The sequence below is a fragment of the Hyaena hyaena genome, unplaced genomic scaffold, assembly GCF_003009895.1.
Source record: "Hyaena hyaena isolate Hyena2069 unplaced genomic scaffold, ASM300989v1 scaffold_947, whole genome shotgun sequence".
NCBI lineage: Eukaryota > Metazoa > Chordata > Mammalia > Carnivora > Hyaenidae > Hyaena > Hyaena hyaena.
Window position 1 is genome coordinate 555,271 of NW_024081579.1, and position 27,870 is coordinate 583,140.

At 41.5% G+C, this 27,870-nt stretch overlaps 1 protein-coding gene across 2 annotated transcripts in view; it reads left to right on the forward strand.

The window, feature by feature from the left end:
- DYNC2H1 (dynein cytoplasmic 2 heavy chain 1) overlaps positions 1-27,870 on the forward strand; it is a 324,085-nt gene that overhangs the window by 267,945 nt on the left and 28,270 nt on the right. For both annotated transcript variants that reach the window (XM_039221130.1, XM_039221131.1), the window contains 3 exons: positions 5,730-5,819; positions 25,269-25,378; positions 26,318-26,399. In XM_039221130.1, coding sequence (XP_039077061.1) covers positions 5,730-5,819; positions 25,269-25,378; positions 26,318-26,399 — 282 coding nt within the window. The remainder of the gene's footprint in view (positions 1-5,729; positions 5,820-25,268; positions 25,379-26,317; positions 26,400-27,870) is intronic.

A 27,870-nucleotide genomic window follows, 5' to 3' on the forward strand; every position in this document is an offset into this window, starting at 1 on the left:
TCCAGATTAATTGATAATGAGGCTATGGTGTGTGCATGTGTGTGTATATGTATATAATGGAATATTATTCACTCATAAGAAAGGATTGAATCCTGCCATTTGCAGCAACATGGATGAACCCATAGGGCACAGTGCTAATGAAATAAGAGAAAAAGAAATACTGTATGATTTCACTCATGTGTGCAATTCAAGAGACAAAATAAGCAAAGGAAAAATGAGACAATCAAAAAGTCTCTAAATACAGAAAACAAAATGGTGGTTGCTAGAGGAGAGGTGATGGGAGTGATAAAGGGAATTAAGAGTACACTTAATCTAGATCAGAACTGAGTAATGTGTAGAATTGTTGGATTATATTGTACACATGAAACTAAGATAAAACTGTGTACTAACTATACTTAATTAAAAAATAAGAAGATCCATAGATGACAAACACATGAAAAATGCTTAGTATTGTTAATCATTAGGAAAATGAATACTAAAGTTTCAATAAGAATATCAATATATAGAAGTCAGTTGCATTTCTATATAGTACCAGTGAATGCGAGTTTTTAGCATTTAGAGTGTCCACAATGAAATTAGGAAAGCCACTCCACTTACGATAGTATTGAAGAGTAAATACAGGGGAATAGATTAAGAAAAAAGAGCAAGACTTGTGCAATGAAAACTGCAAAATATCATTGAAAGCCATTGCAGAAGGCTAATAAATTAAAAATCATCCTCTGTTAATAGGGAAATGGAGAAGTAACTACATGGGTACATAGTATTTTTAAGGTGTAATGTGAGTGTTTTAGAATTAGAAAGTGAAGTTGATTGACTTGTGGATATTAAACCATCCTTGCATTCTGGGAATAATTCCACTTTGATCTTGGTGAGTGGCTATTTTAATGTATTGCTGAATTTGGCTTGCTAATATTTTACTGTTAATTTTTATATCTGTATTCATCAGTGATACAGGCCTTTTTCTTTTCTTTTGTAATGTCTTTGTGTGTTTTAGGCTGGCTTCATAGAATGAATTTGGGTTATGTTAGCATTGATTACTTTGATTATGCTTGTTTATAGTTGCTTTATTTGGGTGCTTTCATGTTGGGTGCATAAATATTTGCAATTCTTGTATCTTCTTGTTGGATAGTGTCCTTTTTAAAGTTTATTTATTTGAGAGAGAGACAGAAAGAGAGGAGAGAGAACATGCAAGAGCAGACAGAGAGAGAATCCCAAGCAGGCTCCACACTGTTAGTACAGTGTCTGACATGGGGCTTGAACCCACAAATGATCTGAGCCGAAATCAAGTCAGACACTTAACCACATGCGCCCACCCAGGGGCCCCCTACAGTCTTTATTTTAAAGGGTATTTTGTCTAATTTAAGTATTGCTACCCCAGCTTCCCTTTCTCTTCCATTTGTATGAAAAATGATTTTCCATCCCCACACTTCAAATCTGCATGAGTTTTTAGGTCTAAAAGGAATTTCTTGTAGGCTGCATATAGATGGGTCTTGCTTTCTTATCCATTCTGTCACCCTATGTCTTTTTATTGGGATGTGATTCCATTTACAGTAAAGTAATTATTGATAGGTATGTTCTTTTTTTAAATTATTATTTATTTTTTTTTATACATCCAGGTTACTTAGCATATAGTGCAACAATGATTTTGGGAGTAGATTCCTTAATGCCCCTCATCCATTTAGCCCATCCCCCCTCCCACAACCCCTCCAGCAACCCTCTGTTCTTTCTATTTAAGAGTCTCTTATGTTTTGTCCCCTTCCCTGTTTTTACATTATTTTTGCTTCCCTTCTCTATGTTCGTCTGTTTCGTATCTTAAATTCCTCATGAGTGTAGTCATATGATATTTGTCTTTCTCTTATGCTTAGCTTAATAGCCTCTAGTTTTATCCACGTAGTTGCAAATGGCAAGATTTCATTCTTTTTGATTGCCAGCTAATACTCCATTGTATTTATATACCACATCTTTTTTATCCATTCATCCATCAGTGGGCGTCTGGATTCTTTCCATACTGTGGCTATTGTCGATAGTGCTGCTATAAACTTTGGGGTGCAGGTGCCCCTTCGAAACAGCACACCTGTATCCTTTGGATAAATACCTAGTAGTGCAATTGCTGGGTCATAGGATAGTTCTGTTTTTTGAGGATCCTTCATACTGTTTTTTCCAGAGTGGCTGCACCAGTTTCCATTCCCACTAGTTGTCCAAAAGAGATACTCTTTCTCCATATCCTTACCAACATCTGTCAATGTCTGAGTTATTAATGTTAGCCATTCTGACAGGTGTGAGGTTGTATCTCAGTGTGGTTTTGGTTTTGATTTGTATTTTATTTTCCTGATGATGAATGATGTTGAGCATTTTTTTTTCATGTGTCTCTTGGCCATCTGGATGTCTTCTTTGGAAAAGTATCTCTTTGTGCATGACTTTAAGTTCTCTATCAGGCATATTATTGCCCTTTACTTTAGGTGTCTTTCTATGATTTTGCCCTGTTGTTTCATTTGGGATGTATTCCTCTCCTCATTTTGTCTCTCTGTGTCTGTTTCTGTGTGTTAGGAAAGTTGACTATGTCTCTTGCTACTGAAACTCGTGTCTTTATGAAGAAGAGGACCTGGGGTGTCCTTCAGAGGTGTCTCCCACATGTGTCAAGTGTGTCCTGTTGTGGCTGAGATCCCTTTGCCTTCTGTCCAGTCATCTGCAGAGGCTATCTGCCTACTGTGGCCAGAGTGTGGTCGGTGTGTTGTTAGTGGACCAGTCTGGGGCCACCTTTGGCTTGTGTTCGGTCAGACCAGATGTTTTCCAGAGCTGCGGTAGCGCCGAAGTACAGGGCACTTGGCCCGTGTTGTCCCCCAAGATTTCATTGGAGGTGGGTCTGCAGTTCACCCAGATGTCTGCCCCCAGCCCACTGCTGAGGCCGTAGTCACACTGGTGTGTGTGGTTATCTTTCCTTCTCCCCAGGGCAGCAGTCACTTAGGAGTGTCACTGGCCCTTGTCAGCGCTGCCGTTATGATGTCCTCTTTGTGCGAGTGTCCCAGAGGGACTCACGCGAGGGCAGGTTGGCTGGTGCATATCTGTCAGAGAGCACAGTGTGGGAGGTACAGTGTTAGCACGCCAGGTGGATAGTGTTCTCACTCATTCCCACTAGTGGGAATGTCCGTGTGGAGGGGAGAAATGGTGCCTACCAGATCTTTTGTTCTTGGAAAAGCTTCCTAAATATTCCTGTCCATCCTGCATATGTTCTCAGATTAGCGTTGTATACACTCTGTAGGGAGGTGCTGAGTTGATGAACAATAAGGACTTAAACATTAATGGAATGTAATACCCTGACACTCATATTGCTAACTCTTTCAGTCATCGGTTGCTACACAGCAAATTACCTTAAAACTGAGTAGCATAACGAACAGAAGGTATTGTGTCACAGTCTCTACAGGTCTTGATGTGACTTAGCAAGTCCCCTTTCTCAGGCCTCCTGCATCTCTACAGTCAGGTGCTGTCAGGGGTTGTGATTGTCACAGCTGCCAGAGGCACTAACGGCCTGGCTGTTGGCAGGCCTCTGCACCCTACTAACTGGAGACTCATCATATGTCCAGGGACATCTCCCTAAGGAGGCTCACAACCTTGCAAATTTTTCACTTACAGCGAGCATGGGAGAGAGATAGAGAGCAGAAGCCACAGTGTGTTATAACCTCATCTCAAAAGTGGCATCCCATCCCTCTCACTGTATTCTTCCATCAGAATCCAGTCACTAGAACCAGTTAATCTTCCAGGTGAGGGGGTTTCACAAGGGCATGAATGCCAGCTTCTGGGGATTGTTGGGGGTGTTCGCAGTCGCATATCGTTTATGTAATAAGCTAGGACAAGAAGCTGTCTTTCTACAGTAGCAAGTTATAACACTGAGAACGTGAAAACCTGGTATATCAGTTATTTATTGCTACATAACAAATGGCCCTGAAACTTAATGGCTGGAAACAAGAAGAATCCTATATTTAGCTCATGAACATAAGGTTTTGGCAGGATCTGGTGGGGCCGGCTTGTCTCTGGTCTGTGTGACACTAGTGAGTCAGCCCAGCTTAGACCTGCAGGGTCTTCTTGCACAGTGTCCGTTCACACGGCCAGCGCGTCGTTGCTGATCGGCAGGGAGCTTAGCAGGACGATGGCGAGAGAGGCCAGTTACTCTTCATATGGGCGTCTCTACGTGGGACTCTCCATACGGGCTGCTTCGCTCTGTTACAGCATTACATCTTGGTTCTAAGATGATACACCCCATGAAACAGAAGATGAAGGTTCTCGTTTGTAATGGCCTAGACCTGAAAACTACGACACAGCAGCACTTCTGCCTTGTTCTGTCGGTCAACATTCCACTGAGCTTATCCTCAAGAGGAGGGGACACAGACCTCACTCTCTGTGGGAAGGTACCGAAATCTGCATTAGTCATCTTGCCATATACACATTCCACCAAAATCTACTGGGTTAAAGCATCACTTTAAAAATTTATTTATTTTAAGCTTAGAAACCTGAAATGTGGGTAGGGCTTGGTGAAGAAAGCTTGTCTGCTCCACACAGCTTGGTCACACATCTGGCAAGTCTGTGCTGCTGGGAGCCGGAAACCTCAGCCCACGTCCACATGGGCCTCTCAAAAAATTGGGCTTCACAAATGGTGGATGGCTTGCAAGCTGAAAAGTCTGAAAAGACAGGAAATACAAGCAACCGATCTCTTGAGGCCTGGTCCTGAAACTGTACAGCGTTACTGCCATGGTGGTCATGGGACCCTCGTTTGAGGACCGCAGCGCCCAGGTCAAGTCCCAGTGGGAGACGTGTCGAAGGATTTGGGGTCATGTTAAACTCCCCACACCTTCAGAGCACAGTTCTGGCATTCTTCTGGCACATTCCTAAGGAGGCTTACTTTACACGTGGAAAGTAATGGAACCAGATGTTTCCTAAGGTCCTTTTTTGCCCCCTGAATTCCTGTTATCTTACAATGCTTGTGTTCCATGCATCGCTGATACATTCTACAGTGTTATTTCCAACTATATAATCAGTGTTCTGGGGTATTACATTGACGTTCTTTCCTTATTGCTCAAGTTCAGAAGTTTGAATGATATTTATGTAACATTTGCAAAGTCCAGCAAACCCTCCCAGAAGAGGTGTGATGTGATGAACATGAACTAATGAATATTGTAAAGGAAAGAAGTGTACGCTATTGGAGAATACCAGTTCACAGAAGGTCAATGTTAAACAGATAACTGATTTAGAATGGCTTTATTTACTTATTTAACTTTAATTTAGAGTACTTTTTAAAATTTCTTCTCTTGTCAACATAGTTTTAGGGGTGATATTTCTATTATATTTTGTTCTATTTGTAGTTTAAGGAAGGTGAGGAGGAGACAAGACTTGGTAAACAGTCTTGACCCCTGATAAAATGAACTTGTCAGATTTGATTGGACTTCTTTCTGTACCAGATCCTGTTGTGGGAGAACTGGCTTGCTGCTCTGTCTGTGCCTATTGATGTATGCTTCTGCTGTCAAGGGTTTTTACTTTAAAAAATCTCTTTTGAGAGAAACAAATTAATTCATTCTGTGTCATTCATTTTGCTTGTGATAAGCTCAGAGAAAAACAGACATCTTTTAAGAAAACAAAATCATGACACACACAATGTGGATTGTGCCGAAATATTTTCCCCGTCACACCGAGGTTGAAAGGTCTTTTGTGTGTAATACTGGGTCGTTTTTACGTTGCAGTGTCCTGTGGCCTGGCAGAGCCGGTGGGAAGGCCCAGAAGACCCCCTGCAGTACCTGAGAGGCCTCGTGGCTCGTGCCCTCGCGATACAGGTAAGGGTCCCATGGGTCAGTGACACAGGTGTCCGTCGCGGTGTACAGATGTGCGTGTGGAGATCATCTGTTTGCGAGTAGCTGGTGAGAATGATTCTGTACATGAAGCACCATGTATTCATTTCTCATTCCGTCGTCTGGGTTTATGTAGCATACTTTAAAAGTATTTATGTTCTTTCTGCTTATGGTGGCTTTTCAAAACTTCTGAGACTTTAGAGAAAAAATCTACACTTTAATATATGTGGGTCATATGGTGGCTCGCTGAAAGTGCTTCATATCTGTGACTAACTCACTTTAGAGCAAGTCTCCCCGGCCACAGGACCTCCTTGCATCTATTTGTCCCTTGTTCAAATCAAGTTTTCTCAGAGTGACCCAGTTGGCTGACTTGGAGGAAAACAATGAATAAGGAAGGATACAGCTGACTTTTCAGAGGACCAGCAGTGGCCCTGGTGCATGTTGGCGTCCCTTCTCTGTATTGTGCTCTGTCACCCTCTGCCTCGTCCCGTGCTCACTGCAGCTGCGTCACACGGCCCTGCACTCACGGGAGGGACGTGATGTCTCAGAGCACACGTCCATCCACACCGCCAGCCCTGTCATCACCCGTTACTGCTCCACACTGGTCACTGTGGGACCACCGGCACGCTGCAGTTTCCCACCAACTTATTAGACTTTCTGGACTCTTCCCACTTAGTGCTCTCTTTGCTGAACCTTCCAACTCAGCCTCACACCCGTGGCACATAACTTTGACCATTCTCTTTCCGGAATCTTCGGTGTCCTAACTCACTTTTCCTCATGTGTCTTCCTTCCTGCAAATTCTGTCCACACACCGGCTGCTGAGCTCTGCGAGCAACATTTCACACACAGTCCCCAGTGTGGGACAGGCCCTGGGCGCTGCCCTGTGTCCCACCATCTGTTTCAACCCTGAATTACCTGCACTCCTTTCCTGAAAACCAGTCACCCCCCCACCCTTTTTCCCTTAGCTGAATACCTTCCTTCTTACTTTGCAGAGAACATTCAAGCTATGAAATGATCTCCTGAGAAGGCAGACCTTCTCTCCCACCCACAGGTTGGTCTGAACCTGCCCTGCTCATCTTTGTTCTGATTAGAAGCAATCTGACCTTGTGCCGTTGAAGGTCTGTCTCTAGACCTGTGTCCTTGACTTTGTTGTTGTTCTGTCTTTCTAGCTTCCTCCAGGGGAAGGTTACTGTTCCGTCTTAGTCTTTGCCTCCCTTGGTGCTCTGTTGCCCGTCTATAAATGGGGCTCCTTTAAGGTGGCCCCAGGCAGCACCTGTTTTTATTTGCTGGAAATGGCAGACTGTATTACACTATATGTGTAAATACACTCAATTATGTTATGCACATATAATGATATACTGTTGACATTAAATTTAACAATTAAAAATTTTTACATGAATTATTACAATTTTCCTGGCATGATTATAAGTACACTGAATCCCTGTCATCACAATTGAAGACTTTTCCGGGGTCATTTCGCTGTTATAATTTCTTAGAAGTTCTATAGTCCTTTGCCCTTAACTGTAATGACGCACCCTCCTGACCCTCGGGATCACTCTGGTATTTGACCGTAGCCCACCCGCCCTTGTAACCAGGGTGTGCTGCTCTCATCATCTCTGCCTTCCCTGAGGGATACGGCTTCTCACTTGGTCTGCTTTCCTGTGTTACGTGTTGTCGTTATAAATCCCTTCGCTAGGAAACTTGCAGTGTGTGTTTTGGGATTTGCCTTCCAGTCCTCGAGGGTGCGCTCGGACCCCCAGGCTCCATCTGCGCCTTCGGAGCTCACGGAGCCCAGGAGGGCAGCCCGGGCAGTGTGGGGAAGGGGTGAGGCCGGGAGAGCACCTGCCGCGGCGGCAGCTTTCCTGGATTCAGACAGGTGCCCAGCAGCTTGAGCTCCGCGCCAGCCGGTTCCACACGCCAGAGGCCTCCCCCGGGAGGCACAGAATACGGGGAACCGGAACGGGCTGCCACGGGCGTGACGCGGCCTGTCACCACGGGGCTTGTGTGCAGGCAGGGGAGACTGAGGAGGGGTGTTCAGTCCGTTGTCCGGAGTCCGCCTGAAGTTCGGTGAACAGCTGCTCCATGCCGGCCCGACACCGTCTGCGTTTCTTAGTCCATTCACTTCGCAGAACGAACCCTGTCGCCGCGTCGCCCGAGGCCGCGCCTGCACAATGGCAGGTGCCAGACACGCCGCGTCGCGCCCCGCCGCCAGGCCCCCCGCGGCCAACCCGCCGGAAGTGCCCGCCCCCGGGCCCCGCCCCGGGCGTGGTAGGGGCGGAGCGACGGAGCGGGGAGGCTGGGGGGGGTGCGCGCGCAGACCGCAGGGGGAGGCGGTCGCACACCGCGCATGCGCGGGAGGGGCCCAGCGGGGCTTTCCTAGGGACTCGTACTGGGGGCTTCAGAGGGTGAGTGCGCGCGGAGGGGTCTCCTCCGATGGCAGCGGTTTGCAGACAGGCAGCCCGGCGTTCGTTCTCTGGCCTCCACCCGGGCCTTTCCAGCAGCACGCGTCCCCCCCTGCTTCTGAGGCAGACATACTGTCCGCTGAGTACATGAGCGAGTAGGTGAAAGGGCGAGATAGGTTATTTCCTATTGGGATCCTAGGATTATTTTTCTGGCTTCAATTTTTTCTGCCTTTGCTTCAGAAATCACATTGTAGAGTTTCTTTGATTCCTGATTTCTCCCCTCTGTTTCCCCTCGGCTTGTTGAATACCCTTGCCACATGTCCGCCTGGTATATTCTGATTCTTCTGTGTTGGTCGTTGTAAAATACAAAATATTCTTCCCGGTTCACAGACCCTCTGGTGCCGGCATTTGCCTCTGTTTCTCTGTCTTCCTGTTCTCAGCTTCTCACACTTGGATCCCTTTGACTCTACACGTGCAGTCTTTGTTCCAGCCCAGCTCATGAGTTGATTCTGTCCAAGGATGTGTAGGACATAAAGACCTTCCTCTCCAGTGCCCAGACCCTGTGCTCTACACACGCCTACTGGGCTCCTGAATGTGCCCACATATCACACTCCTACTGCGAACCAACCCCAGACTGTCACGTGACAGTGCCAGGCTTTCCTGTTCGGCTCTTAGGAATGAGTTCCTGCTTATGTTCCTTTTGTTTCATAGTTGATACTGACTGTGTCAACACCACCCACCTGTTGGCCTGTTTGGCCTAACTCAAGCCCTGGCTGACATGCTCACGTCCTGCCAAAGTTGGCCATCCTTCCTTCTTACGTTAGAATCTTGTTTACATCGACTCTTAGCAACTTTGAAGTCTGGGGAGATGCAAGCAGTAAATAAAGTAATAAATACCAGTCAGTATGTTATTTAAACTCTCCTTGAGGTTTGTTCAGAAAATCCAAACCACTAAACAACAGCAAGCTAAACAACTATCTACATAAACAAGTAAAGTATTAGAGAAATAGCAGAATACTGCCACCAAGAGTCCCTGGGTGCTGTCTCCTCCTGCGGTGGCCTGGGTTCATTCTGGGCAAGCCCCGCGCTGGGCGCCATGTGCTAGCCGTGTGTTGACTCTTGTCTCAGGAGTCCGACTGGCATTTCTGGATCCAGAAATGTGTCTCATTGTACCTTTTCTGGCTTCATCTAAATAACTCTTCTCATTTCCCTGGCTATAAAATGTGAGCCTCAGGTCACTTTGCTGTTCACTGCAGCACTTCATAAATATTCAGACTTTAAAAATGATCTAATGCAAGACAAAAAGAGAAAATGAACATTTGTCAGAACTGAGCACATACTGCCAGTCAGACATGGATGTGCTCTGCAGGGAACCTGGTAATACTTTCAACATGTGAGGAGGGGAATAATATTTCCATTTTAAAGATGGGAAAAATAAAAGCCCAATTTCAAGAATAGTTAAAAGTTTTCAGAAATTATGCAGTACAGAACTCACACTAAGATGCCTGTTCTGTAGAAACACGCCCCGGTTTTTGATGATTCTGTAACCTATCAGCAGCATTCTTAGAAAATTGTCACTCTCCCCCTTGAAACTTTTTCATGTTGGCCTCCCTACAAACAGTCATTCCTATGAAAGCAAACAACTTTCTCCTTCTGGGGACATCGGAAGCCTTGTTAACCCCTCACCTCTCGCACTGTCCATCAGTCCTACCACAGAAGTGATCTCACCTCTGCACTGGAAATAGATTCAGAGCCACCACTCTCCCTGCTCCTACCCTGAATGTGCCATTGTCAATGGGGCTGTCACCTAACCACCTGACCGGACCGCTTTGACACCTGTCCCCCTCTGCGTGTTCTCACCCAGGCAGTCGGACGTTCTGGTTGGAGCATCGATTAGAGGCCAGCCCTTCTCTCTTGGAAATACCTTCCTGACTTCTTATCTCATCCGGAGTAGTGAGATCCTTACATGAACTGACCATTGACGGTCAGGCTCATTATCTCTCTGATTTCCTCTTCTGTCTGCTCCCTCAGCTAGCTTGTTCCAGTCATTCTGGATCCTATGTATCTTCCTCCATAGGCTGTATCCCCAGCTAATACTCTGTACATTTCATTGAGTTAATTTTCTTCGTATTCCTCCACTAAATGGAAGCTTCATACGGGCAGAGATTTTTGTCTCTGGACTGCTGTGTCCAGCCATGTAGACCACTGGCCTGCACAAATAGGTTTTTCAATATTTTGATAATAAACGAATGATTCGATCACATTTAGGGTTATTCTCAGGTAAACTGACACAAATCTCTTTCATGTTTCCTAATCATTGTGATTTACCTCCCAACATGTATTTTGTATCATCTGTGACATATTTATGAAATTTAGCTTCTATCTAAATCTGCCCAGTAAGTGTTAGAGTTTAATTTTGTACTCTGCAATCTGACATTTGAAGACTTACTTTATTTTCTCTTGAGATTCTAGCATTAAAAACAATCTTATTAAAATTATGTTTTTACATTTTCATTTGTCTTCTAAGGTATCTTAGTCTATAGTGGAAGGTTCTCCACTACTTTGCGTTCCTGGTAAAGAAAACTCTTTATTTTTCTAATTCCTTTTAGTAACCCACAGTCTTTAGTATAGTGTTTTACATGGAGTAGGCACTCAGTACAATTACTTGTAGAAAGACATATAAACCAAATTTTTAAAATAATCTGTATGAGATCTAAGACTTCCAGCATCCCTATTTTTATTTTTACTTATTTATGTTTTTAGATTATTGTCAAGCTGGTTTCCATATAACACCCATTGCTCATCCAAACAAGTGCCCTCCTCCATGCCCATCACCCATTTCCCCCTCTCTCCCACCCAGTCAACCCTCAGTTTATTCTCAGTATTTAAGAGTCTCTTAACCATTTGCCTCCCTTCCCCTCCTTACCTATTTTTTTTCCCTTTCCCTTCCCTGTGGCTCTCTGTTAGTTTCTCCTGTTCCACATATGAGTGAAAATATATGGTATCTGCCCTTCTCTGCCTGACTTATTTCACATAGCATAACACCCTCGAGCTCCATCCACGTTGCAATGAATGGCCAGATTTCATTCTTTCTCATTGCTATGTAGTATTCCATTGTATAGAGAAACCACATCTTCTTGATACATTTGCCAGTTGATGGACACTTAGGCTCTTTCCATGATTTGGCTATTGTTGAAATGCTGCAATGAACATTGGGGTACATGTGCCCCTATGCCTCAGCACCACCGTATCCCTTGGGTAAATTCCTAGCAGTGCTATTGCTGCGTCCTAGGGGAGTTCTGTTGTTAAATTTTTTGAGGAACCTCCACACTCTTTCCTAGAGTGGCTGCACCAGCATGCATCCTAACCGAAAGTGTAGGAGGGTGCCTATTTTTCCACATCCTCACCATTAACTATAGTCTCCTGATTTGTTCATTTTAGCCACTCTGGCTGGTGTGAGGTGGTATCTCAGTGTGGTTTTGATTTGTATTTCCCTGATGAGGAGGGATGCTGAGCATCATTTCATGTGTCTGTTGGCCATCGGGATGTCCTCTTTGGAGAAGTGTCTTCATATCTTCTGCCCATTTCTTCACTGGATTGTTTGTAATTTGGGTGTGGAGTTTGGGGAGTTCCTTATAGATTTTGTATACTAGCCCTTTATCTGATGTGTCATTTGCAACTATCTTTTCCCATTCTGTTGGTTGCCTATTAGTTTTATGGATTGTTTCCTTTGCTGTGCAGAAGCTTTTATCTTAATGAGGTCCCAATAGTTCATTTTTGCTCTTGATTCCCTTGCTTTTGGGGATGTGTCAAGTAAGAAGTTGCTGCGGTGGAGGTCAAGGAGGTTGTTTCTTGCTTTCTCCTCTAGGGTGTTGATGGTTTCCTGTCTCACGTTCAGGTCCTTTATCCATTTTGAGTTTATTTTTGTGCATGGTGTGAGAAAATGATCTAGTTTCATTCTTCTGCATGTTACTGTCTGATTCTCCCAGCACCATCTGTTAAAGAGGCTGTCTTTTTTCCATTGGATACTCTTTCCTGCTTTGTCAAAGACGAGTTGGCTGTACACTTGTGGGTCCAGTTCTGAATTCTCAATTCTATTCCATTGGTCTATGTGTCTGTTTTTGTGCCAAGACCATACTGTCTTGATGATGACAGCTTTGTAGTAGAGGCTAAAGTCTGGGATGGTGGTGCCTCCCATTTTGGTTTTCTTCCATATTACCTTGGCTATTTGAGGTCTTTTGTGGTTCCATACAAATTTTAGGGATTGTTTGTTCTCACTTTGAGAAGACTGCTGGTGCAATTTTGATTGGAATTGCATTGGATGTGTAGATTGCTTTGGGTAGTAATGACATTTTAACAATATTTTTCCTCCGATCCATGAGCATGGAATGTTTTTCCATTTCTTTGTGTCTCTTTCAATTTCCTCTATAAGTTTTCTGTAGTTTTCATCATACAGATCTCTCATATCTTTGGTTAGGTTTATTCCTAGATATTTCATCATTTTTTTGTGCAGTTGTGAATGGAATTAGTTTCTTGATTTCTCTTTCTGTTGCTTCATTGTTGCTGTATAAAGATGCAACTGATTTCTGTATATTGATTTTTGTATGCTGCGACCCCACTGAATTAATGGATCAGTTCTAGTAGGCTTCTAGTGGAGTCTGTTGGGTTTTTCATCTAGAGTATCATGTCATCTGCAAAAAGTAAAGTTAGACTACTTCTTTGCCAATTCTGATGCCTTTGATTTCCTTTTGTTGTCTGATGGCTGGTGCTAGGACTTCCAGCACTATGTTAAATAACAGTGGTGAGAGTGGACATCCGTGTTGTGTTCCTGATCTCAGGGGGAAAGCTCTCAGTTTTTCCCCGCTGAGGATGATACTAGCTGTGGGCTTTTCATAAATGGCTTTTATGATGTTGAATAAGTTCCTTCTATTCCTACTTTCTCAAGGAATTTACTATGAAAAGGTAGCATCCCTATTTTTATATACTATACTTAGCCAGAAGGGTACTTTTGGACTTTTTAAATTTATATGTATGTTCAGCCAGTTAGTCAGTGAGTATTTGCTGAGCTTATATTTTATGCCACCACTATTCAAAGTGCAGGAAACACACAATAGTGAGGGAACCATGAATTAGAGATCAGCAAGAATCTCTAATTTAGGGGGAAGGAAGTAGATTAAAAAAACAAATAAATAACTATTAGAATTCATGGGAAAAATACATTTTGGCCCAAACTCTAAGATGTAAGATTAATATGCAACCAACTGGAATCTGTTACCATGATCCTAGAATGAACTTAGGGTATATAACTGAAATATTCCCAGTAAAATAGAGCTATTACTACAGCAGGTGGTATCATAAGATTTTAGGAGTTAAATTTTGTACAGGGACAGTAGTCTCTCAACATGTCAGCTAACAACTTCTGCCTGCACTCAGCTAGCTGGCACATCTGGAATGGTGTCAGTCTGTGGTCTACGATGATCTCCAGTTTTATAGAAGCAATCCAGTAAACTGTGCTATTTGTGCACAAGATATACCTTGGTTCTAGAAATGTGACAGTATAGCTACCTAATTGGCTTTCAAGATAACAAAGTCTTCCCTGAATTTTTGTCTGCATCTCTCTTTTCACATGCATACCAACCTCAGTAGCTCGCTGGACTGGCATAATGAGTGGATGTTGCCAGCAGCACACCTGCAGAGAATGTTTAAAGGGACGAATGTGGTCCTAGCAGATAAACTGTCCCCCTGCGAGTACGCAGCGAGTGTTCGTAAGGTCAGCCACCTGGGTTCCCATACGGGTCAGGACTTCCCTCGGCATCTCAAGACTTGGGTCACAACCGCTGGAGCCCAGGCTATTGCGTAGCAAGACAACCACAGGGTGTCGTCTGCGTCCTGTAACTCTGTGGCGGTGCGCCGACCCGACGTGTCGGGGTCTTGGTGGTCTTTTCCTTACACCTGGCCATTGTCACAGCCCCGCCCGCCTTTGCACATGCTCCGGTCCGCCATTTTCCCAGGAGCGCCCACGTGGGAAGGGGGCAGGACACCGCAATGCAAAGGATGTTATGATGAGGACAGAACCGCCTGGGGCCACGTGGGGGCGGGGTGTCCTGGAGTGCGCATGCTCAGAACCCACAGGCCATCCGCGTGGCCCGGACTTGTGTGTCGGCAGGGGCTACGCGGCCGCAGGGAAGGGAAGCTGTAGCTGGCGCGAGCCCACCCCTGCGCACGAGCCCCGTGGCCGCGCTGCTGCAGTGGGAGCCTGTCCCACCGGAACCCACTCCAGGGGGCTGCGAGCAGAACTTGGGACGTCGGGACCCCGTGACAGCCGTCCGTATTTGTCCCACTGTCCGTGGCGGCGGCGGCGGCCCGACGATAGGGTCGTGGCTGCACCTCCTGCCCGGGTCGCCGTGCTGTGCTGTGCTCAGCTCTCCGCAGCCACGAACTCCTGTGGGGCGGGCGAGGGCAAGAGGGACTGGCTCCAGTGTGAGTGCGCCTGCCTCGCTTTGAAGGACGCTGGCTTGTACGCACCTGCCAGATTGGGTTTGCACACGACACACGCCCAGCTGTTTGGGGTTGTGCATGGCACACGCCCATTGTTGCACACGGCTCACTCTCATCTCATTATTTTTGCACATGACCCATGCTCATCTAAATGTTGCACAGGCCGCTTGCCTGTCTAATTATAATGGCACACGGTGCACTCTCATTTAATTGTGGTTGCACATGCTGCATGCCCACCTAATTGTGGTTGCACACAGCGTAGGCGTGGACTCTGCAGTGGTACTACCACTGACACTGACTCCTCTGTGCACAGTACAACAGGTCAGGAAAGCGTTTCAGTAATACGGTGTTTAGGTAGAACCTTGAAGGTAACCATCCACACCTTAAGTAACCCTCAAAACTTCTGTAGTCATGTCCTGAAAATGCTAATCTATACTAATGACTTACGAAGCTTTTTTTTAATCTCCATGTATTTTTTAAAACCTCATTAGGACATTGTTCCTAAATAAGTATTTTTTAAATGTTTTTTGTATTGAAATCTTATTAAGTGAAAAAATATTTGGTGTATCTAATTACCTCTTTTTCTTTCTTGTTTTCATGTTTCAGTTGAAGTTGACTTATGTTAGATATTCAAGACCACATGTTTTTCCTCCTTGAGAAACTTTAAGGTGGCACAGTTGACGGCCACTGTCGTTTCTCCTCTCCCCAGCGAGGGAAGTAACCCCAGCTAGGACCTCCTCCTGAAGGACTCATTCTGAAAGAGAACTAACTCACTTAGAATTAAATTTTTTTTCTATAAAGATTTGGGTTTCACATAGCCAAGCAGGTATATCATACATTGTATTAGTTAAATTTTTATTAATATTTTTTCCTAAAATGCTTCAAACATTCCTTATGCTTATTTAGCTGTTGCAATCTCTCTTAAGATTTCTGTTATCGTCCTGTTTCTCTCCTTACTGAATTACAGTGTTATTAATTTCTTCCCATAATATGAACAGTTACACAGTCGTTATTTTTAAATTCTTATTTTACAAGTATGTGTTTATACTTTAGACCAAGAATTTCAACCTGTAGAGCAGATAAGAGGTTATTTTCACTCCAAGTGGCATATAAAATGCCTAATCTATAGATGATAGTAAATAAACTAAATTAAATCTAAACGTCATGGTTGGTTGGCACTAATAACATTGTTATGCTGATTAGATTCATAACATCTGTGCTTTACAAATAATGATGTTCATTTCTGGGATGTCAGGAATTTTTTAACATAGGCATCAACTTACTGGGCTTACCAGAAAGTGAAGGCAAATAATAGATCTTAGCCAGATACTACATCTGAACTGATCTTTATTTCTAACTAATATTAGGATGATCTGAAGAATATTGGTGTCAGTTAAGGGGGCTGGAAAGTGAGTGGGTCCGAGAGGGTGGTGCTGTGTGCTCAGGTGAGGCCTCTCTTAGGAGGGGATATGTGAACCGAGGCTTGAGTGGAGTGAGACACAAACCATGAGTGTGCCACGGAAGAGTCTAGGCGGACAAGCCAGCACGTGCAGAATCTGGGAGAGAAGTGGGAGGAACGGGCCCAGTCAGCGTGGCCAGAGTGGGTTGATGCTGTGCTGAGACTGCACCCAAGGAGCCCCACACGCAGGGCTGCTGGGTTCTCCGTGGAGGTGCAGGACATCGTTATTTTAAATGCATGCGTCAGACATATTTGATTTAACAGTTCATGAAGGCCCAAATATGGCATTTAGTTATCAAAAGAGACCTGTTTTATCCAGTTTTTTCTCTAAACTAATCCATTTAAAGAATATAATTGCCTTAATTTCAACCACATAATCAGTGAGCCAAGGGCATTATTCATAAACCAAGTCACACTGAATTTTATGTTTATCAAATATTCCTCACACATGGTAATTATTATGTTTAGAAATTATATAGTCATCGCGTATGACTAGAATATTTGTAATTAAAAATTATGATCCTGACAAGGCATGATTATGATAAAAGAAAAATAAATTTTCTGATTTTTGGTCTTTCACTTAAAAACATTATTTTAAGGTTCATCTAAAAACAAATTGAAACCATAATTTTACTCATTGAATTCTCTTTTTCTCAGTTTTGAACTCTAAAATTTTCTTATATAAGACATGGTGGTTTATAAGCTCATTTTTCTCTAAATAATAAAATAAATTATTAAGTATCCTTGTTATAAACAGACATATATTCAAAGTCACCAACTAAAAAACAAAAATCATCAGAATGAAAAAAAAATTCAAATATGATTGCTATAAGGCATCAAGGCATTGCCCTTTAAATATAAAGACACAAATAGATTAACAGTAAAATGGTAGAAAAGCTATACCATGATCACACTAGTCAAAGAAAAAAAACCCAAACAACAACAAAACCATGTAGCTGTCTTAATATCAGGCAAAATAAGTTTCATAGCAAAGAATATAAAAGGAAATAATGAAGGTTATTTTATGCTAAAGTGATCAAATTATCAAAAGAACATAACAATGGTAAACATCCATTTCTAATAGAATTTCAAAATACATGCAGCAAGAACTGATAGAAATGCACAAATAGGTACATCCATCATTAAAGTTGGAGATGACAGAATATTGCTCTTAATAATTGAATAATTATTATTTAATTCAGAAAATCACTAAAGTTATCAAAGACTTGAACAGTATTTTATTAATTGATATGGAACATTACATCTAATCACAGTAGAATGTATAGTCTTTTCGAATACAGAACAATTAATAAGGTAGATCATAGATCAAACTAGTCTCCAGTAATCTGAAAGGATTTAAGCCACACAAATATGCTTTCTGATCACATAGTGATTTGACACACTTATATGTTATGCACCGTGTGGCTACCGTCTGTCCTACATCCTTGTTGCAGTATCCTGAACTGTATTCTCTCAGCTTTGCCTTTTACTCCTGTGACTTACACAGTCCATCACTGGAGGCCTATACCTCCCTCTCCCCTTCTCCCAATTTGCCCATCCCCTCACACCTCTGGCAGCAGTCAATTTTATGTATTTGTAGATCTTACTCTGCTTTTTGTTTGTGTATTCATGTGTTTGTTTTCTTTATATTTGATTTATGAGTAGAATCATATGGCATTTGTCTTTTTCATTCTGACTTACTTCGTTCAACCTAATACCCTCTAGGTCCATTCATGCTGTTGCAAATGGCAAAAATCTCATCCTTTTTATGGCTGAGTAATATTCGTGTGTGTGTGTGTGTGTGTGTGTGTGTGTGTGTGTGTGTGTGTACATACATCTTTATCCATTTATCTATTGATGGAAACTTAGGTTACAACCACGTCTTGGCTATTATAGATAATGTTGCAATAAACATAGGTGTGCATGTATCCCTCTGAATTAGTATTTTCATTTTCTTTGGGTAAATACTCAATAATGGTAGTTCTATTTTTCATTTTTTGAGGAATCTCCACACTGTTTTCCAGAATGGTTGTACCAGTTTACATTCCCTGCAACAGTACATGAGGGTTCCTTTTTCTCCACATCCTCAGTGACACTTGTTATTTCTTTTCATTTTGATTTTAACCGTTCAGACAGGTGTGAGGTGGTATCTCATTGTGGTTTTGGTTTGTATTTCCCTGATGATGACTGATGTTGAGCATTTTTTCATGCATCTGTTAGCCATCTGCATGTTGTCTTTGAAGAAATGTCTTTTGAGATTCTCTGAGCATTTTTTAATTGGTTATTTTGTTGTTGTTGTTGAGTTGTATAAGTTCTTCATATATTCTGGATATCAACCCCTTATCAGGTATATCATTTGCAAATAACCATTTCCCATTCAATAGGTTGCCTTTTTGTTTTGTTGATGGTTTCCTTTTCTCTGCAGAAACTTTTCAGTTTGATGTAGTTCCAGTATTTTGTTTTTACTTTCGTTTTCCTCTAGAAAAAAGTTGCTATGGCAGTGTCAGAGAAATTACTCTCTGTGCTCTCTACAGGATATTTGATGGTTTTTGTGTTACATTTAGGTCTTTCATCCATTTTGAGTTTATTTTTGTGTTTGGTGTAAGAAAGTGGCCCAGTTTCATTCTTTTACATGTAGCTGTCCAGTTTCCCAATGCTGTTTGTTGAATAGGTGTCTTTCCCTATTGTACATTCTTGTGATTGCCTACAATATTTATTTACCTTAAACACTTTTTCTAAGAAACATGGTACATAAAAACAAAATAAAATGGCATTTGTTTATTAATGTATTTCTTTTTATACTAATTGCTATTATATGTAAAAGAAGATATTCGTTAGTAGGCTATAGGCCAGGCCCAACTAAAATGATATATTTTCATATACATTCTTCAGTATTTTTTATATACTTAAATAATATTTTCACATAATTAGGTTCATACTATGTATATATTTTTGCTTTCTAATAAATACATTAGGTCATGAATATTTTTAATGTCATTAAATACTTTCAAATACCAATTTTTATTGCTACGAAGTTTTTTATTGTATTGGCTTACCACAATTGAATTATCTAGTTTTTATTATGTTTATTACTCTTACAATTTTTCAATATTACAAATAATTTCAAATTAGCAAGCCATGTATAATAGTCTCTTCATTGTTTTCTTTAAGTTTATTTAGTTTGAGAGAGAGAGGGAGAGAGAACCCCACACTGGCTCCACACTGTCCATACAGAGCCCGACACAGGGTTTGAGCCCACTAACCATGAGATCATGACTTGAGCTGAAATCAGAAGAGTCAGACACTTAACTGCCTGAGCCACCCAGGTACACCTCTTCACTGTTTCTTTAATTAGCATTTTGAGAAAAGGAATCATCAAGTCAACTGCCTTGAATATTTTTGAAGTTCTGGCACATTTCATCATTTCTTTAAAGAAATACTGTATCAGTATATACTCCTACCAAAATTTTGTCCATATTCAATACTACCAAACTTTGAGCATTCTCATTTCTTATTCTGCTATTCTTTCAGACCAAAATCTGATCTTAATTTTACAATTTATGTAAGATTAAAAATAATCTTACCTTTCATGTTTTTGTATGCAGTACATTATATATTTCATAAGTGTGTGTTAACAAAAGGGGTTACCCTTCAACTGTGATTTGCATAGGTCTCTCATTCGGTAGGTTGACTTTGTGTTTTGCTAATGGTTTCCTTTACTGTGCTAAAACTTTTTAATTTTATGTAATTTCATTTCTTTATTTTAGCTCTTGTTGACTTTGAGGTGACTGGTCTGAAAAAAACATTGCTAAGAGCTTCCTACCTATTTCCTTCTAGGAATTTTTGTGGTTTCAGCTCTTAAATTTGAATCTTTAATACATTACTAATGTATTTTCAAATATGGTATAAGGAAGTGGTGCAGTTTTGTTCTTTTGCATGTATCTGTCTAGTTTCCCCAGCACCATTTCTTGAGGAGACCGTCTTTTCTGCATTGTATATTATTGCCTACTTTGTCCATGAATTGACTATATAAACGTGTTTATTACTGGGCTTTTTATTCTCTTCCATTGATGATTGTGTTTCTTTTTGTGCCAGTACCATACTGCTTTGATTACTATAACTTTGGTGTATATTTTGAAATGTGGGATTATGTTAACTCCAGCTTTGTTCTTTTTTCTCAGGATTGCTTTAGCTATTTGGTGTCTTTAATGGTTCTATACAAATTTTAGGATTCTTTGTTATAGTTCTGTGAAAAATACTATTGGTATTATGATAGGGATTGAATCTGTAGAGGGCTTTGGGTAGCATGGACATTTTTAACAATATTCTTCGAACCCATGAACATGGTATATCTTTCCATTTATTTGTGTTATCATTAGTTTCTATCATAGCTCTCATTTTTCAGAATACAGGTATATTACTTCCTTGGTTACATTTATTCTTAGGTATTTTAGTCTTTTTGATCTAATTACAAATGGGATTGTTTTTTTCATTTCTCTTGGAATTAATTATTAAGTATAAAAATGAAACAAATTTCTAGGTGTTAGTTTTGCATCCTGTGACTTTACTTAATTCATTTATAGTTCTGATAGTTTTTTTGGTGCCATCTTTAGGGTTTCTTATATACAGCATCATGTCATCTGCAAATAGTGACAGTTTTAAGTCTTCGATTCCAATTCGGATACCTTTTAATTCATTTTCCTGCCTAATTGCTGTGTCTGGGACTTTTAGTACTGTGTTGCATTAAAGTGGGGAGAGTGGACATCCTTGTTTTGTTTGTGATCTTAGAAGAAAAGCTTCCAGCTTTTCACCGTTGAGTATGATGTTAGTTGTGGGTCTGCCATATATGACCTTTATTATGTTGAGAATGTCTTCTTTCCTTATTAGTGTGGTTGCTCTTTAAACCACTGTTTTCTTTCTCTGTCTCCGAGTTGGCAATTCTAAAGGCAGGCCCCTCAGTGATAACTCTCCACACTGCAGATCTTCACGTTGGGAATGACGTTCCCCCCATCACATTACCTTGTTTCCCATGTCTTCTGCCCTTCTCTGTATCGTCTCTTTTTTGTTTATTGTACAGAAGCTTTTCATCAGGTTCTCAGCCTTTCTTCAGGAGGAATTACTCTGTAGATGCATGCAGATATTGTGTGTCTATGGGAAGAAGTAAAGTCAGCATCTTTTTGGACTGTCTCCACTTAATACTTTTTATCAGTCATTTGTATGTTTTTTATCTCCTCTAACAAGATAATAGCTCTTTGCTTGCAGTAAATGCTTCTTTTTTTTTTAATTTTTAATGTTTTATTTATTTGTGTGTGTGTGTGTGTGAGAGAGAGAGAGAGAGACTGAGACAGAGAGACAGTGTGAGCATGGAGGGTCAGAGAGAGAGGGAGACAGAGAATCTGAAGCAGGCTACAGGCTCTGAGCTAGCTGACAGCACAGAGCCCGACGTGGGGCTCGAACCCACGAACCGTGAGATCATGACCTGGGCCGAAGTCAGACGTTTAACTGACTGAGCCACCCAGGCGCCCCTTGCAGTAAATGCTTCTAAATGAGTGAATGAATGTCATTTGAATTCACAAGTTCTGCTTCTATCACTAGCATATTTTTTGATAAAAATATTACAGTATTTTATTATATTTTTTAATGTTTATTTATTTTATTTTTGAGAGACAGACATAGAGCATAAGTAGGGGAGGGGCAGAGAGAGAGGGAGACATAGAATCCAAAGCAGGCTCCAGGCTCTGAGCTGTCAGCATAGAGCCTGACACGGGGTCAAACTCACAAACTTTGACATCATGACCTAAGCTGAAGTCGACTGCTCAACCGACTGAGCCACTCAGGTGCCCCAAATATTGCAGTATTTTAAAACTGTCCAATATTGCCTGGGAAAATACCATTTTATTTGTATGCTAATCAGGGAACTATACTAAATGATCACTGTGGATCATTCCAGTTTTGACCTGTAATTCTAATTGTATGTGTGTGTGTGTGTGTGTGTGTGTGTGTGTGTACACACAGTGTTAAAAAACTTGCCCAACCTTTTATTTGTTTTTCTCCATAATTACTTTTATTATATATCATTTGAAAAATTAGAGATATATAGTTTCATAATCATAAGAGAGGCCTAGATGTTACGTTCAGTCCCAAATTAAATCCTTTAAAAAGAAAGTGGCCAAAAGCCAAGGGGAAAGAAAAACACTGAGAAATATTTTTCAACTAATATGACTTTGGTGAAAGCCCAATCCATATATGCATATTGCTGCTCATTAAAGATTATGCTACTTACGTCTTTATTTCTGTTCTTAAAAGTGAGTTTAAATGATTTTAAAATAGCCTTTACTGGAGCACCTGGGTAGCTCAAGTGGTTAAGTGTCTGACTCTCAATTTCGGCTCAGGTCATGATCTCACGGTGGGGAGATTGAGCCCCTCGTTGGGCTCCACACTGGGCATGGAGCCTACCTGGGATTCTCTGCCTCTCCCTTTGCCCCCTCCCACTCAGATGTGGACGCACACACTCTCTAAAAAATACAGACATACATAAATACGTAAAGCAGCCTTTACTGTTTTAAAAGTTGTAGGTTTATAAGAAAATTGAGAGAAAGGTACAGACATTTCCTATATACCCTCTGCTACCACACATGCATAGCCTCCCCGTTATCAACATCACTCACCAGAAGGAAGCTTTTTTCTTCTTCTTCTTCTTTGTCTTCCTCTTTTTCTTCTTTTTCTCTCTTTTTTTTAATTTTTTTTTTTTTTTTTTTACACAGAGGATGAGCCTACATTGAGGCATTATGATCACCCAGCATCCAGTCTACCTTCAGATTTGCTCTTGGTATTTTGCAGTGTATGGGTTTGGACAGATACATAATGATACATATCCATCATTACTGCATCTTAGAGGCTATTTTCACTGTCCTGAAAATCCCCCACCTCACCCGATCATTCTCTCCTCCCCCAGCCCGGCTAACCACTGCCCTGTTTATTGTCTCCATAATTTCACTTTTTCCAGAAGGTGGATATATTATTGGAATCATATAGTAATGTCACCTTTTCTGATTGGTTTCTTTAACTCAGTCATGTGCATTTAAGAATCCTCATGTCTTTCCATGTCTTGATGGCTTCTTGCTGCTTAGTGCTGAGGCATATCCCGTGGTTTGATGCTCCGCAGGTTATTTCTCTACCCACCTGCTGAAGCACGTCCTGGGACCTTCCCAGTGTTGACAGTTAAGAGTAAAGCTGCTGTAAACATCCGTGTGTGGGTTTAAGTGCAATTTTTTAGATGTGCTTCACTGTGTCCTTCACTGTGCAGTTTCTGTTCAAAGACAATATACATATTAAAGAATCTTTGTTATTTAAACTCTATCTTATCAAATATGCCTTTGTTTTAGTCTACCTTAAGTTTACCAGACAAAAATGATCCCTCCCCACTTATGGACTAATGAAAACATTTTTGCTCTAGAAGCTTTTCCTATCTTTATTAATTTTGTTAATTCAGGGTTGAAGCAAAAGCTGATTATCAGCCACACTTTAATTTTTAATTAATTTGAACATATGTGCATCTGTTACTGGTGAGAACTCCTCTCAAAATTTTGAATTAAAATTTAATTTTAAGAAATTAAAGATAGTATTAATTTGAAATACATATGCATTAAATACTACTTATAGTAAAAAACCATGCAAGCATAATTCATTAGCTATGTTTATCTAGTGAAAATAGAAGGCAGAGATAATAAAAATGTTTCATATGGAGTAAACAAAATAATGAATAACTTAAATATACTTGATTGAAAATAGGTACTGTATGAAGTGTTACTGTTTTAAAGGATAATATCCAAGAGGAAACAATTGTAGTCTGTTAAAGAGCTCTCTTGTAGTTTGTTTCTGCTTTTTAAATAAGCATATTTTCAAAAGACAGTAGGGACATAGGAACATTTTTGCTATAGGGTGAAGGACTATTCAGGTGTGTTAAAGTGTTAATGGAGTGTTTAATTTCTCCTGTTCCACCCATGGCTGACAGATGTCCATGCTTGGGTGGGTAACACACTGTTACAGTACATGAAACACAGCTTTTCTGTACAGTAAGAAATTAAATAAATACACTTTTTGCTAGACTGTTGATAAATCATACAAAGTGGATTACTGAGTAAATGGCAGTTCTGCAACTTATACCCACATACCATGGTACCATTTCTGTGCAACAGCTGCGATCACAGACTGCTTCAGTAGTTGCTAGTAAGTTCTCTGAAGGCACTTAAGCACCTGTGGGGAATATTGCAGAGAAACCGAGCACTTAAGGCTCTCGAGTTTATCTCCTGTACCTCCATTTCCACACTTGTCTGTGTAATGAGTACCACACTAACTTCCAGGGCTGCAGTCAGCATAACATTGACTAATACATGGAAAGCATAGAGTAAGTGTTGCACAAGACTTTGTTGTTTTTGTTATTTGTTCCAAATGGTAATTTTTTATTCTATACTTGATGGTGATGTGTATTTCATCAAAAGGAGTATAAGTGGATTTATAAAATGCCGGATAAGAAGAAAAGTCTGTTCAAAAACACCTTTTAACAAAGAATCCTTTCTTCTTGGAAGTTACCATCCCCTATAATGCTTGATTCAGCGAGGGAGCAAATTTGCAGTCAGATGTACAGGTGAACCCCGGCTCAGTCTGCATTCCCAGGGCTCGGGGGCTCTGAGGATTCCAGGCCCAGAGCCGGTGCTCCATTGATGAGCTGAGTGCACTGGAGGCAGCCACCCAGCACCAGGCGAGGCGCCAGCCGGCGCTGAAATGTTGGCTGTTACGTTAATTTTCATCTTACAGACTCATCACTGTGAGTGGACTTTTGCCAGCGAAAGGTTGTGCAAGGAAGCTTTTTTTATGAGGGATGAATATTATGTCAAAATAAGTATGATAGACCTCACAGTGTAAAGTAGGAGTCTTTTTCCAGACTCTATTTCAAAGCCATTTGAAATGGCATAACTTTCTCATTAAATGTGACTTTTGCAGAAAAGTTAATAGATTTGTCTTTAGAGTTTACAGAGTTTTTAAGTGAGTTTGTATCTTATTCTTCTCCTCTAGACCTGGGTAGAGAGAGCTGAGAAGCAGGCTCTTCTCTCTGAGACACTTGACCTATCAGAACTCTTCCACCCGGACACGTTTCTCAATGCTCTTCGCCAGGAAACCGCACGGTAAGGGGAGGTCTCCACTTCCCGTCCGTGAGGACATTTCCTTCACCATCAAGAAATAAACTGATTATTGAATTAAGGGAGTCATGTTATTTCCTAATACTCAACATTTCTTAACACAGTTAACTTTGACTTTAAAAAGGAATGCTTTTCATTATGATGCTTTTTATTAGATTTGAAAAAGATGGAATTTAATTTTTTAAATGTTGATGATTGATCTGGACATGCCTTGTCTGATGTAGCAGGTGGAGGTGCGACCAAGCTATTTATAGTTAGAGGGGGTCAGCATCACGTAAAACTGCACCTGTCATTTGTCAGCCACACCAGCCACATCGCGGTGCCCAGTGGCTGCTTCGCACCGCACAGAAATGTTTTCATTGGTGCAGAACATTCTGTCGGAGAGTGCGACTAGGCTTCCTGGTGGGGGCGGGGTTTGATCACTAAGATCAGCTCTGTTTTATAACACACTTGGATAATGGTGTCATATATAAACTGATTTTTTTAATAAGTTAGAATGTGATATAAAAGATACGTGGAAAAATAAACTGAACCAAATGTAGTTGTTGTTGACTACCTGGAGGGTTTGAGTTTGTCGGGCATCAGGATCCTGAGTAAATACCAACATTTCAGCTCAGCTAACAAACATTTATGAAACCCTTACCACTGGCCTGTATCTCTGTCGAAACAGAGACTGTAAACATAAAAAAGGGAGGCAGCATGCTTCAGGGACTTGTACTGCCTTGAAGAGGGGGTTGGCGTCACCAGTTAAACTCACCAACTTAGTTCAAAGCCTGAGATATTGCACCTTAAGAACTCTCATAACTTGCATGTTGTAAATATTTCAATTATAAATAAATAGGTAGCCATCTCTTTTCCAATACTTTTTGTATTTTAATTCTTGAGGATTATTTCTTTCTGACATGTGACGCTTTACTTTTCTAGGGCAATGGGCTGTTCCGTAGATAGCCTGAAATTCGTAGCTTCATGGAAAGGCCGACTGCCAGAAGCAAAGCTGCAAATTAAGGTATTTTATTAATTTTTGGTGTTTATCTGAGTCTAAAACTGATATTCCCAACTGTGACTCCAGTCTCCAAGTCATTTCTCTCTTTAGTATAAGGTCAGCAGAAGTAGACTGTATCTCCTATGTGAAACATCCAAACTTCGAGGTGAAACAACTTGTACCAAACAATCATTTCTAATGCAAAAATAGGAATCATAGGGACACAACATATTTGAAAATGTAACTTTTGGCAAAAAATGATAAAAATCTTGAACTTCTGTTGGGCTTCCTCCTCTAAGATTCAATTTAATAAGTATGAACTGTCCAGTAAAGCATGTAGAAAACATAGTGACAAACAGACGGAGTCTTGTCCTCAGGGAGCGCACAGTGTGATGGTGCAGCATCGATCCAGCCGTCAGTGGTAGACGAAAGGGAAGCCATCTTTTGCAGCATCAATGTTCCCTGGTAGCTTTCCTGTGAAAAATCTACTACTTTGATTATAATAATGGTGTAACAGTAGGTAATCATTTGAATGTTCATACACAAGTGGCGGAAAGTCTGCAGCGGAGCCCTCTCCCCAGCGATGCCCACCTTCCTCCACACCAGCAGTGTGTCCTGGCTGACCTGCCCACGCCCCGTCTACACGGCCAAGCTCCCCACGCCCAGGCCTGCACCCCGTCTACAGCTGCTGCTGGTGCCTCATGTGTGGCTGCTGGCGGCTTTCCATGTGTCCCCCGTCCTGCCTTAGGACATATGTCCTCCATGGTCCTGCCTTAGGACATATGTCCCCCCTGGTCCTGCCTTAGGACATATGTCCCCCGTGATCCTGCCTTAGGACATATGTCCCCCGTGATCCTGCCTTAGGACATATGTCCCCTCTGGTCCTGCCTTAGGCCAAGCCAGCACCTCCCATTGTAAACCCCCGGATCTGTCCGGTGTAGCACATGTAGTTCAGTTTTTCTTTTCTTTTTTTTTTTTTTTTCTTAAATTTTTAAAGGTTTATTTATTTTGAGAGAAAGGGGGCAGTGAGTGGCAGAGAGACAGAGGAGGAGAGAAAGAGAGAGAGAGAGAGAGAATCCTAAGAAGGCTCTGCACTGTCAGCACAGAGCCTGACACAGGGTTTGGGCTCACAAATCCTGAGATCATGACCTGAGCCAACATCAAGAGTTAGATGTTTAACAGTGTGGAGGTTCCTCAGGAAACTAACAATAGAACTCCCCTATGACCTAGCAATAGCACTGCTAGGAATTTACCCAAGGGATACAGAAATGCTGAGGCATAGGAGCACATGTACCCCAATGTTCATAGCAGCACTCTCCACAATAGCCAAAACATGGAAAGAGCCTAAGTGTCCATCAACAGATGAATGGATCAAGAAGATGTGGTTTATCTATACCATGGAATACTCCATGGCAATGAGAAACAATGAAATCTGGCCATGTGTAGCAACATGGATGGACCTCGAGGGTGTTATGCTGAGCGAAATAAGTCAGAG